Source organism: Xiphophorus maculatus, chromosome 15 (assembly GCF_002775205.1).
Source record: "Xiphophorus maculatus strain JP 163 A chromosome 15, X_maculatus-5.0-male, whole genome shotgun sequence".
Taxonomy (NCBI): Eukaryota; Metazoa; Chordata; class Actinopteri; order Cyprinodontiformes; family Poeciliidae; genus Xiphophorus; species Xiphophorus maculatus.
The window spans coordinates 14,742,514-14,763,696 of record NC_036457.1 but is presented as its reverse complement, the minus strand read 5'-3'; the positions used below and the strand labels follow the sequence as shown (position 1 = coordinate 14,763,696).

The window sequence follows — 21,183 nt, the reverse complement described above, 5'->3', positions numbered from 1 at the left end:
AAAGACGACTGGAAGTGTTTCAGAGTATAACAATTGTTTATTTGAACAGTGTTACACAGGGGCGAGGAGTGGCTGCGTGTGAGGAGACAACACGATTATGCAGCTAGACTAAACAACCTACCAGTGATGTGTTGGTAGCAGGAAGCAAAGAGGTGGCTAGTTAATCTCTTCAAAATGTCCGTCTTCATAAACGTGTTAAGATTTATTTCTTGTTAGATGAGATACAAAAAAAATGTGCCGTTATTGTGGGGAATAAAGCCTGAGAATACAATTTCTCCAATGACAATCTGATTATAAAGACAATTCAGTTAAAATCCATGACAAATTTAAAATCAGCTGGTAATGATCATCAGCTTCGTAATCTGAATAAAAGATTGAAATTCGGATCTTTTTTTTTTATTAAAGCCACAAACATTTTTGGAAAAGTCAACCTCGCCTCCCCCTAAACCTCCTGCGGTGGGTTCAAAGAGAAAAGCCCTGAACCAGAAGCAGAGAAAAGGTGGCAAAACAAGTTGATCTGTAGTGGTTGTTCTTCACCAACAAAATACACAGTGACAATATTACAAATAAGCAGGAAGGTGGAGCGACAGACCCCACCCTCCCAACTACTAGACCAGTTTCACAGAGAAAAGACGAACCATGAGAAGACTCTATAGATTCAGCTGATGTGGCATTACAGATTTATTTAATGAGATTTTCCTATGTGGAGCAGCGGCCACTTCCAAAGCTGCCTAGAGATGAGTGCTTTGATTTGTTTGTTTTTTTCACATTTATTTTTTCCTTCTGTTTTGCAAGAGGATTAGAAGTCAAAGCTCCCTCCCCGCGTGGAATGTTATTTAGCTGCATAGTTGAAGTAAGACCTGTGTTCAGAAAGTTGTTTTTTTTCTTTTTTCTCTTTCTTTAGCCTCGCAGTCCACTGGACATGTTATGCTTTTCAGACTGGATGTTTATAAAAAGCGGTATTACTTGAAACATCGTTTTACAAAGGTCCAATTAAAGAGAAGTGGAACATGTTTTCTCAGAGGAGTCCGTTTGAACAACAAAGCCTTTTCTTCAAGGTTCTCAGAATAAAAACGGTGTAATTTGGTGTCATTCTACAAAAATTTGAAAAAGACAACATAGAAATTCATTGTGGGTTTAAAGAGCACTTCAGGCCCTGTAACTTCCTCCCTCTTTAAGCTGCGTTCTGATGTTGTACCGACCGTTTTACCCCTCTAGTATTTTGTGCAATGGGAACCGCTCGAAAACACGCTTGAATAGAGCAGAACGTTTGGTTGCACTAAACCAGCTACAACACATCCAGCAGCATGATGAAGTCAGATTATTTCAGTTGAGATAATCTGAACCTAAACCAGTCACAGACACCAGTCAGCCTGTTCTAAGCTGGCTGAAGTTGACAGAAAAGAAAGGGTGAAGCAGGCGTGATTCAATCCCATATGCTTTATCGTCTTTTAACAGGCTTTTTTCTTAGTGTTACGTGTAGCAGGATATGAAAAGGATATGAAAAGCAACCGGGGCGTGAACAGTGAAGAACTACGACAATAAGCAGGTTTGTAGTTACAGCGAACGTGTAAAAGTTGCACTAGTTTGAATCTGGGACAGAACTGGTTTCAAGTCGTCTTCGTTTTGGTACCTTCGCTGCTCCGCGGCTCGCTTTGAATAATTTAAACGAAATGAAATTTTGCATGGAGATATTCTCTGAAAATAAAGCGTCTCCGCACTGGAACCGGCACAGAGTAAGGCCAACTTGTATCACCACTTCAATTGGTTTTCACTCCCGAGGTATCGGTTGGCACTCTCCCAATAATCGTCCAGTTTACCAGTCGTCTCTCCCATTAAAATGTCAGTTTAATCTCCCATGTTCCCCTGGGGCCCAGCAGGAATGGTTAGTGTTGTACAGTAGATGAACCCAAAGAGGCGCTAAGCTACTGAAAAGCTGCTCTTATTATTATTTTTTTTTTTATAACCTTCATTTTTCTTCCGTCTTCTTTTCCGTACAAGAGATGCATCGACCAGCGTTGAAATCTGCTAATTTTCAGTTCAACTTCATCTCAGTGTCGATTTGTGAAATTCATCACATTCTGCTTTTGAAGCTTATGTAATTTCACGGCAAACATGAGTGATAAAACGTCACCTTGTGTCGGTGAAATGAAACGAGAGCTGAACTGAAGATGAACTTACTGAGCAGCTGGCAACGACACAAGGAATGTGGATGAATAAGCTACATTTACAACATCAAAATAATAAAATAAAAAAAAATCCAAAAACCTGGATGATTTACTGCAATGTGTAAATTACAGCTCCCGCCATTGTGTGATTAATAATAATAATAATAAAAAAGCATTAATGTGAAATAGCTTGCGTTGATTGTTTTATAAGGTAAAAAATTAAAAAAAGATTTATTTCTATGTTCTTCAAACCGCATTAATGAGTTAAATATTTTTCTTTGCATTTACACCTTTTTAAAGGACAGTAGGAGCTGTAATTTACTGAAACTCATTTTCAAAGGAATTCACTAAAAAATAACCTCTCTCTTTAGAGCAAAAGGACATGGATTGAGGCTATTTCAGTCTGAAGCCATTGGCTTCGTTTTATGCTAACGTAATTTTGGGACATTTTAGAGTTTTGCTGATGTAATAATAGAGACGTAGATGAAGTATTCTTGAATGTCAGGCGTGTTGGAGATCAGCAGAAGCCTAATGTAATATTCGCAACACGCAACAAACACTATAGTCTCTCTTTTTTTTTTATAAACCAGGTAAAGAAAACGCACTAATATAAAAGAATAGAAGCTACAAACGTTAAGCTAACAAAGTGGTTCTTTTTGTTCCCTCAGAGAGAGTGAAGATAGCTTTTTTTTTCTCTTTTTTGCAACGAGAAACTGAAATGCACCAAAACAAATGTCTGAAAGACCATCTGGGATGAGAGTGACATCTTCAATCCCCTCTGCCCCGGATTGAACCTCTTCTTCCTCCTATTCTTGAGCTCCCCCTCTTCCTCTCTCCCTTTGGCAGTGCAGCTTGGTTGTTGTAAAGTGATGAAGATGTTGTCAGAAGAGGTAAGGGTCACTGCTGGTCTTTCAGTTCTGGAAAGCAGATTGGGGGCAATCAGCCTGCAGCTCTGTGGTCAGAAACACTCCGACTCCTTTCACAGAACACACCATTTTTTTTAAAAATTCCTCACACGCACGCACGCACCCCAACACGCACACACGCACACAGACCTATACTCTCATTCCACTTTCAGCTACATCGCCCTTCACATTTACTGGTAAAGATGTGCAAAAAGTCCTTTTATTGCAGCAGCATGTGAAAAATGTCAGAATAATCAACCATTTAGTTCCAGTCGGAGGGGGAAAAAAATCTACTTTTAGCAAAAAATATTTAAAAAATAAACAGAACTAAAACTGCATCATTTTATGCTATTATAATATATTTATGCTAACTGAAACTAAGCCTCTGTAGCAATAATTGGACCCTATAAACACACCCATTGTTTTTTTTTTGTTTTTTTTTAGAAGAATGCCATAAAAAAAAAGCCTTCAGCTAAAAACCCTCGTGGGAAAATCAGCGTGTTCGTTTTAGTAGCCAATAAAGCCGACACGCATTCAGACCGTAGCGATATTCGCTGGTATCAATTATTTATTAGCTCTTCTATTGGGTTTTGTTTCTGTGGTGGCAAACATAGTGCTGTAAACTGTATATTTGTGAACATGTTTTTTCAGAGTTTGAACACAAAGCGGAGAGAAACATGCTGTAATTGAATTGTAATGCTGATAATAGTTCCCACTGTTTCCAGACTGAGAATTAGAAGACTCTAGAGTGAGGTGTGACATTATATCTAGCTTCAGAGAAAAATCAAATGCACTATATAATTTGAGATTTAAGGGAACCAACACTACTAGAAAGCTTGAGATACTTAGGCCCTATTTCCTTTTTATTTTCATAAATTCTTAAGAATTCCAGGGCAATATTAATGAAAATCTGGTGGAAACTGAAAACTAAAAATGTGGCGTCAATGGGGTTTTCAGCGCGTAAAGATACAAAACATATGGTTGAATCAACACAGAAATAGTTTAATGGACATAAACTCAACCGTCTTTCATGACCATCTAAGGCCGCTACCATTGTTAGGTCCGCTCTAATTGAACTCTAGCTCGCTTGCCTAGAAGGTCCAGTACATCTGGGGAGGTGTGAATGTGGAGAAAAAAAAAAGAACTGGTCTGCCTAAAAACTCTGGCACGATTCGAATACATATGTGAATGCAGGAGATCCGGACACCGCTCCAAAAGCAGGAAGTGGACTACAGCGCAGAGCATTCTGGGTAAACACGACCAAAACAAATGCACAAGCCTAGTGCTAGTGGGAGAAATGGCTCGTGGTCTTTTGCCAAAGCAAAAGAGAAATAAAAGAAAACCTTACATTTGTCGCTACTGCATTTTTGTTTACATTTCATGGAGAAGGAAGTTGCGCTCGGTGTTTTCATCAGAGGATTCGTGTTGTTTCCTTCAGTGGTTCTTGGTGCAGCGCCACCAAAGGCGAGGGTGGGGGGAGCAGGTTTGTTAAATGGTTTGGTTTATTTGACAAAGTGAAATGCAGTATATAACCGCGGCAACTGAAAATGTAATAAATGTGGTAATTTTGGTCCCCATTCGAACCGAGTCTACTAGACTAACAAGTGAAAACACACGCTCTTAGTCCTTCGGGTTAAATCCTGTTAAAACCCTGGAAGCTTAGCTCATGGAGGGCGGAAGGGTCAGGACTCTGGATGATCTAGCAAATTTGTGCAGATGGGAATGGTGAAAGATCCCACTCTCAACATTGTGAAATGTTATAAGGGAACACTATGAAATGTCCCATCAGAAAAAATAATCTTTATGTGAGTGAATAAATTTACTGGAGCTAAAGGCTAGAGTTGTTTAAAATTTATGATGCTGCGATACAAGACAATTTGCTGCGTCAAAACTCTTCTAGTACCTCAGTAAGACAGAAAATGGTTCAATAACAATAATAACAATAGTGCAACTCTCACTATTATTACCTGAGTTCAGTCAATCCTCCTCCTCAGCCAGTTCAGTTTCTTTATGAACAACCACTCTGGTAACAGACATGTCAGGATGTTGCTCTTTGGCCTCCTTAATGGCCTGTGCCAGTGCCTGCAGTACCCAAGGGCAGCCACATAGGGGAGACACCGAGCACGACAGGCAGTGGAGGGGAAGGAGGGCAAAATGATGGTGTTAAATAAAGAAAAAAAAATGAAATAAGAAGCATTAAAAAAAACATCATATGAAAGATCAGTGGACCATTTTACGTTTTTGGGTTGACAGAATGGTAAATAAGAGGACTGACAGAGTAAAATGGCTTTAAATTAGGAAATTATTCCAACTGGAATCAATTCCCAAAACACTGAAACTCAGGCTGGTTGCTTTTGCTAAAATTTAGCAAAACCGAACAGACATGCAACTTAAACAAACAACAGAGCAAGAGTCATGCAGATGCAAAGGCAGTCCATTTTCATTTGAGTTTGACTAAACTGATTTAGAACAGAAGACACAAAATCTCTGACATTTGGAAGCAAACACAGCAAATCAAATGAACCGGGAGATCGATAAGTTTAGACAAAAACAGAAACAAAAGAAAAACATCCAACAAGGCAAGGATGGAGGGAAAAAGTGATAAAGAAGAAGTCGCCCTCTGGCTGCCAGCAACAAGATGTTGACATGTCACCAGAAGTCTAAATACCCAACAATGTTTTTAAATTAAAAAAACCCAACACTTTTACACTCTACATCTAAAGAAACGATCTTAGAGAGAAGCTTTCACATCTTCCACGTCTTGTCAGGTTAAAGTGGCCCAACAAGCTGCAGCTAAAACCTTAGAGATGAGCAGAGGGGCTGAGAACCCACCTGGTCGTGGTCGATGTCGCAGTCGCCGGTGATTACGATGCGCTTCTCAATCCTCGTCTCCGAGAGCCCGCCTTTTAATGTCTGGAACAAAATGGAGGACACAACTTTGATGACCGTCACATGTGGTTATTTGTTAGTGTAATGGCCCGACTGGTGAGACGCAGCTTAGAGGGAAGCGCAGAGCCGGGGGGCGAAACAGATGAAACAATGATGGCGTCATAAAAAAAAAAAAATTTAAATATCAGACTCTGCTTCAGTTTAACTTCAGGGTTCCTTCAGCTTTCAATAGGATTTATTTAAACTCAAACAATTGTGCAGTTTTTGTGATAAACGAGCAGGGCAGTGGACAGGTAGTCAAGAACATTTAATTTCCTAGATAAATCGTTTGCAAGAGTCAAAATCTTTTGCAGCCCAGAGGAGAAAAGGCTAAAAGTTCGACAATGATGCTCGTTTGCTGCCGTGCATCAAAATGTCCCTTGGAGTTTTCTCAAAGCAGAGTACAATCTATCGATAACTTCAAAACATGGAACAAAAATATCCATATATTTCAACCGAATTTAATAGATAAATAAGTCAATATTAAAATGATGGAAATTATATGAATACAACTTGAAACTTAAGACCCTGAACTCAGAAGTTTAAGACATAAAAAAAGAAGAACTGATGTACTGTAAGATTTAAATTCTATCAACATGAAAATGCATAATGAATAATCATGTTCTGTACCTTGGTAATGTGCGTGGTGGTGGTGGTGCACAAAGACTCAGAGGTGATTGTCTGAGCTGTCATCAACACTCCGGGTTCACCATCACCATTACCATCCAACTGAGTAAAAGAGAGAAAAAATGAGATCGGCTCCACATCAGCAAATTCTTGAACTCATCTCAACAATGCAAGACTTTTTTTCTCTTTGGATGGAGGAATAACTGGTGGCGCCATGCCCTGCTGCTAGAAAAGGAAGCACTTTGCAACACAAGTAATAAAAAGGTTTGCAGTATATTAAACTAAAGGGTTTTCGTCATTAAATAAAAAAAAGTACACAGAGGAAAGAAATAATTATAATAATATGAAAAAGAAAAGCTCCCTGTGCTTCTTAAGTGTGCACCTGTGCGGCCTCGTATGTGATGGTCTTGGTTTCCGTGTGCACGATGGGCACTTCTTTTGTGGCTATCTCAGTTTTCTGGGCAGCAAACGTGTCTGATATAGTCACCATTTCTGTTTTTACCACAGGCGGCTGGGGAGGGAGGAGAGACAGGAGTGAGCGGGAAGGAGAGACGGTTAATAGGTTTAATATGAGACTGCTTTGGGAACACATAAATAGACACATAATACGTCTTTGGCATCAGAATTACTTCCAAGGTAGTTGTCACTTTAATACAAAATTAAGAGAAGTTGGCTTCAAAGACAACGGTACCAAACAAAAGTGACTTTGTGTAAGTACTGATAATATACAGTGCCTTGCAAAAGTGTTGCTTGCCTTACTGTATTTTATTGGGATTTTATGTGACGGACCAAAACAAAGTAGTGATTGATAGTTCAAGCTGCAGAGAGATAATATATGGCTAAAAATCTAAGATGTGTGACATGAACTTGTTAACTCTGAGGCTCCTAAATTAAATCCAGAACAACCAATAGCTTTTAAAAGTCAGTAACCTAATTATTAAAAAAGAGGTTTGCAGAGTCACATAGGAGACTGAGCAGACATAAAGAACGTGACCTAATCAAAGCAAAATAAAACATGCATAAAGTTTCTTCTAAACTTCAGTTATACACTAATTTGTGTTAGCTTCGCACATAAAATCCCTAAAAAAAGGCAATGAAGTTGAAGATTTGAGTATTGTTGAAAGGAACTGTAAATAGTCTGTGTGTATCAGAAAGTGCAGGTATGTAAACAAAGCGCACACACAAGCACACATGCAATAAAATTCATGCAGGTGGAACGAGGGCTCTTAAACTCGTGCAATGTCATGCCAGGAAAAGCAAATTACAATCTAGCTAAGAGAAGATAACTAGCAGCTACAGCAGCAGCACCGACCACAGAACTTTCTTGGGTGTCAACATGCAACTCCGAACATGAGATGGCACCAACATGAAGGGAACCTGAGCCAATAAAGCCAGCAGGGCTCTAATGACTGGAAAACAAAGCGGCTATTGAAATGTAAACAAGGTGGCATTCAGATGAGTGGGTGGCATTTCCAAAGTGCTTGGCAATGACGATTTCCACAAATATGAGGAGCAGCGTCACTGCCAAACACAATAAAGGACACACAGGCACAGCTCATAAAGGTGAAAATCAGCATGCAAAATGAAAACGCGCACACCTAAAAGCATCTTGCATTTCCCACTTAGGCCCCATTTACTTCACAACACAACGTAGGAGGCAACAGCATCGACACACCACAATGAGTGGCACTATATCTATGAGGATAATGGCAGGAAATGTGGCAGAGACATGAAAAAGTGTGACTGGGCAGTAAAATAAAGGTGGCTTCTTTTTTGACATTAACACCAACAATAATGGCGATGAAGTCTTACAGCACAATCATAACTGTCTTCAAAAGGTGTTTTATTTTCTCAATATGCTTTCACAGAACGGAGTGGAGTGTGAGAATGTACATGGGGCTTAAAGTTTCACACAAGCAGGAAAAGGAAACCGGCGATGTGAGAAGCAGCGGGGAAAGAAGTGGGTGTTTTCTACGGCTGGCAGGAAGGTTCGAAACCCTGGAGGAGCTCCGCAGTTGGCTTTACCTCAGAGCAACAAATAACCTGCGGCCGGGGATCCACTTCCACCAGCGAGGCTTCTCCGTTCATTTTAGGCTGCTCGGGCTCCTCGGTGGGGGCGGCCTCTGCGCTCTCCTCGGGCAGCATGAGGCCCTCCGGCTCCTCTTCGGGGGTCACCATCGGATCATCTGTGCTGTCCTCCGTCTCCCGTCCGCTTTCTTTCTCCTCCTGATCGTCTTTCTTCTCCTCAACCTGCATCTCCTCCTTCTTAGATTCTTCTTCTTCTTGACTCATTTCTTCTGCAGGCTGGCTGACCTCCACTGGAAGAGATGGAACAACCGGAGCAGATGCAGGCTGGCTGACCTCCACTGGAAGAGATGGAACAACCGGAGCAGACGCTTGCTTCTGCTCCTCTTCCTCCTCCTTCATCTGCTCTTCTTCTTCCTTCCCCTCTGGTATTTGTGATTGAGAGATGGATGCAGGAACGTTTGGATGGTACTCTGCTTCCTCCTCACTCTCGCTGTCAGAGGACGCCTTCTCCGGCTTCGCGGGGCTTACTTCCTCCACCACCACCGCTTCCTCTTCGACCTTCACTTTCTGGTCCTGAGGTTCGTGCTCAGTGGGCGAGGCGGCAGGGGGGTCAGCCGTAACCGTGACGACCACAGGTTTGGGCGCTCTGGAAACTTCTTGGATGACAACAGTTTCCTCGATTTCAACTTCGGTGGTCTACACACACGCACACAGAGTGCACAGGCACACATGATGAGGTGCACATGTATACAACAAACGCAAAACAAAAAACACAAGAGCAAAATATGATCATTGAACATAAATTAAAAATGGGTTAACAGAAAAAAATATATACTCAAGAAACATGAGGAATGAGGTATAAATGAAGAAGATCCTGCAGGGTTTCTACACGGTTTTAATGGAAAATGTTCAGACTTTTCCATAATCAACTTTCCAGGATTCTCTGTCTTTTACATTTAATTTAAAATAAAAGAAAGAAAGGAAAGCAAGATACATGGAAAGACAGATAGGAAGGAAGCAAGGAAATTAAGAAAGGATTAGGTGAAAAAAAGACAAAGGAAGGGAGGAAGGAAACAAAAGGGAGAAAGGAAGGAAAAGGAAAACAAAGGAATGAAGGAGAGAAAGAAATGAGAAAGAAATGGAGGAAGCAAGGAAAGAAGAAAGGAGCAGAGAAAGGAAAGAAGGAAAAGAAAAAATTAAGAAAGGAAAAGGAAAAAGGAGAGAGGGAAGGAAGGAAACAAAAGGAAAAAGTAAAGAAGGAATCAAAAAATAAGGAGGAAAGGACAATGAGATAAGGAAAAAAATCCTGGAAACAAAAACCTTTCCCTAAACTTTATTCTTTCCACTTTTCCAGACCAAAAGCCTAAAAATTGTATTCCATACTTTTTCAGACTGTGTAGGAACCCTCTACATTGGATCAAGTTGGAAACGACCAAAGTGGCAATGGGAACATAAAAGCTCAGTTGAGAACAAATGGAGGCAGGAAGGAAGCGAAAGTCATGAATGGAAAGCTGGGATTGGTTACAAAGAACGTTAGTACCACCTTTGCAGGTTCTTTGGTTTCAGAGCTCGTGTTATCAGCTGAAGCTGCTTCGGTTTGCGGCACACTGACCTGCGTGACAGAGAAGTTAGGACGACAACATCAATCACACATCAGCGGGAAAATCACTGTTAGCAATTAGCAACACTGGGACGCTTGTTATCACAGGGTGGGGATGGGACCGGCTTTTGTCATCTGCTCATCTGTACACTAAAACCACAGCAGGAACTGGGCGAGTAAAAACAGGATCAAAATAAGAATACAAATGAAGTTTGCTCACAGAAGAAAAAGACAAAAGAAAGGATGGTACTGAAGAGTCTTTTTTTCATGCATGGCAATGCGTTTCTTTTGCCATTTAAAGAAGCTCCAGCAAACAGGCACACAATAAACACATTAAAAGGTTCTTTTTGTCCCCCCCCCCATTTCAGCCTCTGTGAAAACAGATGCTTCAGATCGTACTGTCTTTAATAGGCAGAGAACGTCTGGGGTGCAGATTTGGCAATTTGCATTCCTTTACCGCCAGAAATGACAAACCCTTGCACTGCACAGCTGTTAGTCGATTTAGATCAAATTAATCCTGAAAATAGTGCATCAACAAGTCACTGAGGATTAAATGCTCCCAGACGCAAATTAATTCATGCAACATCAACAGCAGGCTTCATATGCACATCTGCCAAGCAGCTTTAATTAACTAAAGCATAAAAGGTGTCAGTTCACTTTCAAGCTGGTCAACTGAGAGGAGGTTAAAAAAAGAAGAAATGGTTAAGAAAATAAAGATAAATCTCACATAATGGTTGGACTAGAGATGACCCCAGTGTGAGCTAATGGTACAGAGTACAAATTAAAAAAAAAAAAAACTAAACTCAGCTCCTCATTCTGGTTGTTCTCTCCAAAAAAAAAGTTATTTCCACCCCTTTGAATGACATTTACAGTAAAGAAGAGACTGTCCTAGGTGCTGCAGTGTAGAAGAAAGGAGCTGAAACACAACTCAATAAATGTTATGACATTCATAACAAAACGCTACCTTTATGAAGCAGGAAACAACTTCTTCTGTAAGTTTTGTCACAAAATGATCATATCAAAATTAAACATGCCAGTACTAGCCTAGCACTTTAGCATATGAAGACGGATATATTTTCTGCAAGAAAAACAGCTGCACAGGAAACTCGTAAAAACTAAAGGATATCGTAACATATGTTAGGTCAACAATGAGTAAGCTAAGTAGGATCAAACTATGAATGTTGACTGTATAGTGTTTTTGGTAAGAAGGACCAATCAGAAATCAGATTTTTATCCCCATTAGCCTCTTCCACCAAGTCTTTAAATTAGACTGGGATAAAGTAATATTTTACTCCACATACTAAGTCAGACTGTTAGAACATAACAATCTTTCTCACCCTTAAGCTCTTTGAATTAAGAAAAAGCATCATCAAGCTGGAACATAACTGTCCATTTGGGACCATACAAAGTAAACTGACACCTTAATGTTTAGTACCAGCAGAAGCACATCAGTGGCAGAGAGTGCAGAAACAGGATGAGACAAAGATGAACTGCAGACAGCAGTGGGAGCGGCAGCAGCTGAACATGTGGTCACAGCAGCATCTAGTGGTGGTTCTGGCACACTGCAGAGAGGCGGAGCGCCTGCTGAGTAAAATTCAGCAGCAGTGCGTCTGCCAAGAAGCACCGAAGCTATTTCATCTTCGAGGCTCTACGGCAAGAGATGCACACAAAACAGCAGTGGCAGAGGGTTAATGGAGAGCTGAAGAGAAAACTACAGGTTTTATCACTTATAAGAATCAGAGTTTTAGGAGAGAGCAAGATAAAACCCACATGCTGTCAAAAATGAAACAGAGCGTTAGTCGAGATAACCATGGATAAAAAGGTAGAGGGGTTAGGAAAGTTAAGTGTCAGGAACAGTTGCTCAATTAAGTGAGAAGTGATTCCACGAAAATAGAAAACAAATAATGTTCAACCATTAAACACAGTGGAGGACCAACCTGTACATAGAAACACACAGTTTTGGAAATGCAGTTAGTTTCAGTTCAACTAACACAACAATCCAGCAATCATCAGCGGATATAATGGCTTGTCGAGAGAGATAGACATCCGGACGGACGTACCACTTGTTGCTGCTGGACGCGTATCGTAGCAGGAGAGGAGGTGAGACGTTTCTCCCACTGGTTGGGCTGGGGAGGAGAGGGAGGAGGCGCCTCCATAAAGGAGCGCTTGAGCTGGCTAATGCTAGCCTGGTGTTTCAGAACCTCGTCTTGGGTCTTATCGAGGTCCTGACGGGGACGGACAGGATACGGGGAATGAGGGATTTGGTGGAAAACGGGGGGGGTGAGTAAGTGGGAAAAGGATGAGTACAAGGAGTGAGGAGAATGGGAGGAAATGAAAGAAGGATAGAAGTGAGGATTTGATGAGTTTCCAAAAGGAGATTAGGAATAAAAAAGAAAATGGAGCAATAGTGAGATGATGAGGCAGAAATGTAACAGAAAAGAGCAGGAGAGAAGGTAGTTGAGGAGGGAGGGGAAAGATAAAAGGAGAAGGAATAAGGCGGGAAAACATTGTTTTCAGAAATAATCTGTCAATCCAAAGAGCAACAGGATGGAGGGCAGGCTTCACTGAAGCTTTTTCTGTGGTTAAAAAAAATAACTGGAAATCCAGACTTCAGTGAAACGGGGCCTCCCAACTTGTTTTATTTTCTCCATAAATGAGGTCATAAACAGCATGGCAGAATGTACAACATGGAGCTGGTAGTAATTCACTTTACTCAGTTTGTCCATATATATACGGATAAATATGTAAATAAACATTTATAAATTTCTTCTAATTTTACTTTTTGTCAATCTTAAATGTTTCAAATGAAAAGCAGTTTTTACATTTGGTTTTGTTAATGAATAAAACCAACCTGGCCTTTAAAAACCTCTTTTAAGGGCCAAAAAAGGCCATTTTAGAAAACTAGAGGATTTAATATAAAATACTTTGTGGACTTCTCAGCGCAATGGCAGTCGATCACCATCAGCCCCAATTTGTACAAACAGGCGTTGTCGTTTTAGTTTGTTATCCAACCACACATGTCTCTGCAGTGGCAGCCAATCACGAGAAAACAGGAAGGAAGCTCCTTGTGCAGAGGTTAGTGAGGTTAGACGCAGCTGCCTGGCAATAATCAAACTCTTTGACCAATCAAGGACTGAGAACAAAACAAGGTAAAAACACAGTCACGAAACAGCACTGAACATGCACAGAGCATGCATTATAGTGGCGTCAATACGCCACTCATCCTATTCACAAAGCAGCCATTGTGAACCCTCGGCCTGGGAAATTGTTTCTAGATCACCAAGTCTCTTATGTGCTTTTGTGTCAAAGCACATGAAACAAATAGTTTGCATTTCACACATTCAGATCCAACTCCCCTTTACTGGCCAGAATGCTAGTACACTTTACCAAGGATCAATGTACAACATAAGGGCGTAGTTGATCAGAATAGCTGCTGCGCAAATCAGGACATTGAGCAATGAAAGATCTTCAAACAAAGTTTTTCAATGAGACGGGATTTGCTGAAAATCTGCCAAAAGCTGAAGTAGAGAGTAAACGTCCACACGCCGGCATGCACACAGAGCCTGAGAGTGCGAGAGGGCAGCAGTCTTGTACGGTAGTCCAGTAAAGACCGGGCTGTAGCTCTGATGGCGTTAGAGAAAAAGTAGAAACACGGAGATCTGGTTTTCAGCCATCAGTCGACGCCAGTACCAACCTCCAACATTAAATTACTGTGCCTCACATAAATATTGTCCCCATGCACTCTCAATGGACTCTGGAAGGCAGACATACAGCACAAAATGCAGAAAATTAATGAAAAAAAAAAATAAACTCAAATGTGTAGAGAAGATAACAGAAACTAATTTGACTTAAAAAAAAAAAAAAAAAAGAAAGAAATTGCTGTAAATATCCCAAACTGAAAAAAAAAGTTGACCATTGGCGCGGGAACAAGAAAACATTTTGGTATTTTTGATGATCTGAGTGCTGTACCCATGCCGCCGAAGCGTTTCGAAACACCACGACACCAACACACATGCACATAAACCAAGAAACCCCAGCGTTTTTTTTCAGCAATCCCAAAATGACGTAATGAACCACACACACACACAAAGCAAAACCCAAACACAACCTGCGAAACTGAAAGCCACAGCAGAAATGGAAAATAATGGTTGAAAATGCCCATTCGTCATCGGTTTTTACAACTCAACCTCTGACTGGATTTTCATTATCTACTACACAGCTGATTTGATCTGATCTCTTTAGGGCAACGTCAACCATCAAACCAACCAACATGAGAAGAGAAAACGACTGGCGCAACCAAATCACCAATAACAGTGTTATGAACCTGAGAGGAGGCAGGCTCAGCACGTCCAGGTGACTGTTGCTGGGGTAAAGTCAAGGAGAAAGGACAAGTTAGGATTACGGCCTCTATAGTCTTGTACCATAACATCAGGCTTTGAATTAGCATGTTTAATAAACAGGTCTTACAGACCTGGGAGGGCATGGCTTCCACATCGGCAGGGCTCAAGTCCACCTCCTCAGCCTTCAGTGTGGCAGACATGGGAGGTGGAAGTCAAAATGAAGGGGAAATGAGTTTTTAAAAAAACGGTGAAATGGATGATGAGAAACGCCTGTTCCCCTTGTGTTAGGAAACACTTCTGGTCATGTGAAACTATATGTAAGAAGTTTAGGATGATTAGTACGCAGAGGTGGCAACAACTTGCTGTTATTCTACATTAAAAAAAGACTTAAAGTTTTCTGCAAGTGTGGATTAAGCTTATTTATTCTGTCTTAATTGATTTTTATGTACAACATCAAATAAAAAAACAAACAATTAAAAACAATTTTATTCACGAGAAATGAGTTATTTTTACTCTAGATGAAGTAGAGGGTCTTCATAAAAAATTAAATATGTTTTAAGTTTTAGAGTTTCTATAGGGGGGCATCAAATGTGTTACACATATGCATGGTCCAGTTAGCAGAATCAACCACTTCTTCTCCTTTTAGGGTGATGCAAGAGGTTTCCTTTGTCTGTATGAAGAAAGAAAACTCTTCTCAGATTGTTAATGTGCACTGCCTGTTAGTTACTATCATACTGCTTCCCATGCTACCTTGTATGTGGGAAATATCAGGAAACGTCATGTCTTCGAGATACATGTATCGCTTTGATGTGCATGGATCAACTGATCATCTGGAAGTGAGATTTTAATGGTTTATATGAGAGATATAAAGTAACATTATAATAGAGGGCTCATTGTCAAAACAGCCATGGCAGCCTGGCTTACCCAGTGTTAAAATGCAGAGGAGATAATCGTTTTTGCTTTTCTGTTTTAGAATTCTAATCAAGTTTCTCATACAGTGACATTCTCGCACCGGCCCATGCCTATATGTAAACAAAGGGAGGCACATTTGCTTAATATCCAAGAGCTAATAAATGCTGAGTGAGAATACTGTAAAATAATGCAGATTTTTAAATACTACACTTTATCTATTTTGTTAAGTTACTGTACAGTGTATTCAACACGTATCTGTTTACTTTAGTCAAAAACAGCATCTAAAAGCCTTACTTACTTATTATATCTACTTACACTATATAATTATTCTTCATTTAGATTCTTTTTTTATAGTTCTGCTTCCTTAAATAATGTCACAAACTTCATTCTTTACTTTGGAAATATTCGAGTGAGGTGCAGGGAAGCTAAGAGGAGGAGTATTTATCAGGTGCAGGAGGTGCTGTTGGCAGGGAAAAACATAAAGGAGGAAACATTTAGGTTTCTATGTGGTTTACATTCTCACAAAGGCTGAAAAAAAAAAGAATTAAAATGGAAAGTGGGGCAGGATGAGAAATGTGAATGTGCGAATTTATGCCGCAGGATCACACATCTCCTGGGTCCAGCCCATGCCTCCATGGTGCCTGGTGTGAGGGTGTGTGTGTGTCGGTGTGAGAGCGGAGGCGTCCTGGTCTACACCAGAGCTTAAATTACGCTTGCTTGCCTCGTGGCTGACAGACACAGGCAAAAGAGTCTTTCTTCGACTGGAGACGGCGGTCTCCAAGTAGGACAGGGTCAGGCCGAGGGGTGTGGCTAAAATCAGGGCTAAAACGACTGACTGGCTCGCTGTCAGCATCACGACAAGCAGGAAGAGTGCCAAGAGGCATGGGAGGAAGAGAGGGGAGGGGTTTAGGAGGTAGCGATGGACAGATGCTGGGAAGCTAGAAGAGTGGAAGGTGGTAAGAGGAAGAGAGGGACGGGAAGAAAAGGAGGAACGCAAAGAGAAGGAGACAATATGTGGGCAGGGGATGGAGGATACTTTGGGAAACTGTAGCTGCTTTGTGTATAAAGGCAGAGTGCTGACAAACTTCTTGAATTTTAGTGGAAGATGAGTCAAAAATGCCAGAAAGCGAGCCCACAGAAATGCTAAACAGCTCATAATTTGATGTAATCTAAATGCAGCTAGGTTGAAAGTTGAATATTTAGTGCCAAAAATGTTAAAATATATGTTCAGCTTCTCTCCTAGCCCTGCAAATATCTTCCTGGGCAGACACCTGCTTTCATTCTTGCTTAAAACCGAGAGAAAACACAAGATGAAAGACACTAATTTAACCACACCCTTCAGAGAGAGCCACTGTCGCAAATTTGCCCAACTGGCTGTTGCTCTGGTTACACCCTCCTCGTATTTCACAAGCTCTGAGCTACATGTCTGAGAGGCAGAGACTGGCTGGCAGGATGAAGAGGTTTGAATGAGGTGTCCAAGATCAGCCAAGATCAGCTGATCGGTGAAAAGCGAAAGGGTGTTTGAGGGGAGGCTCCACAATGAGCGTGCGGCTTCCGTGTCCTCGGCTCGGTCGTCGTCCTCGGAGATGTCGGAAAGGGCGCGGTCGAGCTCGGAGATGGAGTCGAGCGAAGGGGGGATGGAGGAGAGTGAGGATGATGAGGAAAACGAAAGAGGGAACATAAAGATTGACTAATGGGTGGGAAGTGAATGTGAGGGAAAATGTACATGGGAAATAAAGCAAATAATAGAGAAGGGGGAAATTTGCATACACACGACGAAAAAGTAAAAAATTAAATTAAAAAAAGAGGCATGGAAAAAAAAATCAATTGAAACGAGACCAAAATAAGCGACAGGCATTTCATGACGAGAAAATATAAAATCATGCAAGTGGGATATTGGAAAAGCAAAATTAAAGGGAGTGTTTGTGAAGGAAAAAAAGAGAAAAGGAAAGAAACATAACATTAGTCAGTGAACGAGACGACACAACAGCTTCAAAGTGAACATAGCGGGGCAGAGCAAAGTGCAGAAAGTAGAGGGCACAGGAGTTCGCAGAAACTGCCAACAGGGGGCGTCACCAGCAAGAGACGGGAGGCGAGTGAGGATCAGGAGGGAAAGGGTGGGAGTGAGGGACATGGTGGTGGGACAGGAGGCATGCACTGCAAACAGAATCCACTCCTGTGAGGTGGCTTCAGGAGGGCACAGTGCCCCCTTGTGGACATGCGAGTGCATGGCAGTCCAGGTAAACATCACAACATTTAGTGACTTTATCAGTCTATTAAGTGATATGCATCTGTCTCTGCACATATTGACACCATGTGTAAGTGGAAATGTGTAGGCTTATCTCACACTAACAAGTTTAGAGAAATAAAGCCTTTAATCTGAGGAGCTTCATTAAGAGGAAATAAATAGCATGTCAAAAGATTTTTCTTTCATAAATGCACACCTATTACAACTCCTAAAAATAAAAATAAATGAATTTAAAAAAAAAAAAAAAAATTTGATTTTTTTCTACTGTAATTTTGATTTTGGGATTTACAAGTTGATCAGAATTTCCAGAAACTTAAAATCATGAATGGCCTCTTTTTTTACAGAGCCTGCTTAAAGCTCATGTCACTTAGCCACTCTTCAAAATGCGAAAAATAGGACAATGTGTAGATCAAGTAAGGCAGATATTTCCAAAAGAAAATAGCTACAGACCTAAAGTTGCTCATATTTACAGTCAGAGCGATGGTCAAATAGAGCCTTTTCTGTGCTACTATCACAAATGTAAACACATGCTGCTTGTTAAATCTGATGAGGGCTTAGCTGAAACAGCTTGCTTTAGACAGATGATCCTGAGGTTTCTTTGACAACAACCACTTCATGCTGTTCTTGTGTGGAACAAAAAAGGAACACTAGAGGTGTCAATAAGTGTGTCTGCAAATTTCTCATGATATATTTAAAGCTTGATGGAATCTAATAGTTGTTTGGCCCAAGATGACGTGAAGTCTTGCATTGAAACTGACATGCTGAAAACAAATACATTAGTGTTTTCTTTAGAGGTCTAAAGGATTTTCAGGAAATACCAGAAACAAGCAAAGAAAGTCAGACATTTTTCCTTTCTTTTTACCCCTGAAGGCAGTGAAAAATGTTCCAAAACACAATATTCTGGCCCTCGATTTGGTTCTGTTCACGTCCTCCCTGTGGCAGTTGATGCTTTTTGAGGTAGTGATCAGAAAGTCAATTTAAAGAAGTTGACAAAAACAGCAAAATAATGCTTTTTTCAGTGCTCTACAAAGAAAGTGTCACCTTGTTACTGATTTCTGTTCTTTGAGCAATAACTCAGCACTCCCAAAAATAATAAAAACGTCAGAATTAAAGTTGTCTAAAAACACTGGCAGACCTTTTCTGCTTTAATATTTCCCTTTCGATGAGATTTTGGTGAATACACACCTTGGAGTCAGAGTGGAGCTCTAGACGGTGATCCCGTCCGTTCTCCGCTGTCTCACTTCCAGCCTCAGTTATGCTGATCACCGGTGCTGAAGAGGCAAAACCACACAATGAAAATCTGTTGGTTATCTGATGGTTTAATTTCCAGTTCCAATGAGCAAGAACAATGAACTGAAGCAACAATCTGTCCAGCAGGGGTCGCTGTAAGGTAAGTGAACAATGCAACAGACAGGAAACGGAGGCAAGCAGCTGCAAAAAGTGGAATCTGTAAACCAAAAGTGGGAAACCACAGGATAAACGGTGCGTTCTGTTTTCAAAGACAATAAAATTATTGTGATTCTACAAAAATGAAAGCAGCTTTAAGATAATGTAAGGTAACTTCACACTTGCTTACTGCCCAGAGGCCAGAATCGCATGTGACATTACATGCTGAGAATTTTGTTATTTTCAATAAACAGAGCATTCTTTATTTTCTTCTTTCCCTTTCCCTCGCTCTGTCTCTCCCTGTGTGACAGGAAACAGATGCCCCAGCTATTTCCTGTATCTGCTCTGTCATAGAGCATTTCAGATCCATTTTGAAAAAGATATTCAGACATAAACTTATGAAATTCTAACTGTGCTTCATGCTTGACATTCCTCCTTTGATGCGCATTTCCTTCGGTTGAGAAGTTCTTTAAAAAAGGTGCGCGATTCTCCCATACAGATGCTACTTGTGTTACCTCCGTCCAGGCTGCGGCTGATGCGTTTCGAGGAGGTGCGTTCGAAGCTGGGTGCGGGTCGGTCTATGAGGGAACTGGCCAGCCGGGTCTGGGCCTGCGTTCGCCCGCTGTAGCGGAACTTGGATCCCAGCGTCAGAAAGCGGGCCTTGGTAGGAGGCTCCGGCGCGTTTAACCTGGAGGCGGAGGGAGAAACGGAGCACGACCAAAAGCATGTTCAGTGGTCTCCTTTGAAAACACATTTTGTAGTTACTTTTACAGGTGCGTGTGATTGAGGGAAACGTCTCCTTGTTGTCAGACTGGATACCGAAGCTTATATCATGGAGAACACATTCAAAAGTGTGCACTTGGATTTTCTGTCTATGTTGTGATTATGTATGAGTGTATTTTATACATAAACCGCCATCCTATAGGACAAATGAACATACAGGTTTGTCTTGAGCCAAATAAAGTTCTCAAAGCGCTACATTGTTAATTAATGTTCCTGCGCAGCACGCATGCGTTTCACTGTGAACGCATATTTGTCTTTTACCTGAAGAAGCTGTGGTTTTCTACGCAGACCTTCCACAGCCTTTTAGCAGATCGATGATTCTGGAGCTTGAATCCCACGGTGCTCTCAAACTGCTCCGTCTGCCAAAGGAACAAAATGGCAGAAACATGTTATCTTCTGATTTGCAATTTATTTTTTATTTATTTCAGTCATTTTAACATTTTCCATATACAAAAATAAAACACACACAATGTAGAAAAAAAACTAATAAGCAAAGGGAAAAAATCAAGACAACACTAGTACAGAATAAAACCTAAATTCCTGACAATCAATTTCAAGAAAGTGCAAATCAAAAAAAGTGTAAGTGGAAGCATATTATACCTTTATGTATCAAAATCAAAACAAATCTTTCCTGCATGTTTTTCAAAAACATGCATCTAAGGACTCCAATTGAGTCTGTAGACAAACTCATTAAAGAAAATAAACAATCATAAACAAGCCTTATTGTATTTGTTTAGCGAATTATTTCTATACTTTGTTTTTCTCTAAAGAGTAAAAACTTTAGATAACTTTAACTCCTCACAAGAATTATTCCACACCTAAAGTCGGCTAACTGAAGAACTGTTTTTAATATTTGTCCTGTAATTTTTTAAACAAACTCTTCTCTCTTACGTCACATTTACTCCACATACCGATCTACACGTAGCAGAGAAGGTCTGGCCTTATATGTCAGAAGTTAAACAAAAGTCATGCCAACAACCTTAAAGTACTTAACATTCATCCATCCATCAGTGTGTGTTTATTACAAACCTCTCCTGGTCTGATCTTGATGTAGAAGTTGTTCCTCTTGTACGATATCTTGAGTATTTTGGGCCAAGCAAATCGATTTATCCGAAGCCTGTCTTTGTACACCAAGAGTCCGTTGGCGCACACACCCAGCATGATGTCCACTGCTTCTGAATCCTGTCATAGTCAGACAGAAAAGTAGAATACAGAAAATGTCTCGATGAGGAGATTATGTATTCTTCTGATATAAATG

General features: G+C 40.7%; 1 protein-coding gene across 15 annotated transcripts in view; it reads right to left on the bottom strand.

Moving 5' to 3' along the window:
- Positions 1–17: 17 nt before the first annotated feature.
- The window catches only part of epb41l2 (erythrocyte membrane protein band 4.1 like 2), a 55,435-nt gene continuing 34,269 nt past the window's right edge, over positions 18–21,183 (bottom strand). For 5 of the 15 annotated variants that reach the window (XM_023347931.1, XM_023347921.1, XM_023347924.1 and 2 more), the window contains exons 11-24: positions 20,955–21,107; positions 20,187–20,284; positions 19,658–19,830; positions 18,942–19,027; positions 14,728–14,778; positions 14,581–14,619; positions 12,317–12,481; positions 10,200–10,268; positions 8,654–9,352; positions 7,011–7,139; positions 6,632–6,730; positions 5,906–5,986; positions 5,041–5,155; positions 18–3,085 (exon numbers count right to left, since the gene is read on the bottom strand). In XM_023347931.1, the coding sequence (XP_023203699.1) occupies positions 5,051–5,155; positions 5,906–5,986; positions 6,632–6,730; positions 7,011–7,139; positions 8,654–9,352; positions 10,200–10,268; positions 12,317–12,481; positions 14,581–14,619; positions 14,728–14,778; positions 18,942–19,027; positions 19,658–19,830; positions 20,187–20,284; positions 20,955–21,107 (1,947 nt within the window). In that variant the 3' untranslated portion in view covers positions 18–3,085; positions 5,041–5,050. The other 10 variants (XM_023347928.1, XM_023347932.1, XM_023347926.1 and 7 more) reach the window with 10 other exon arrangements.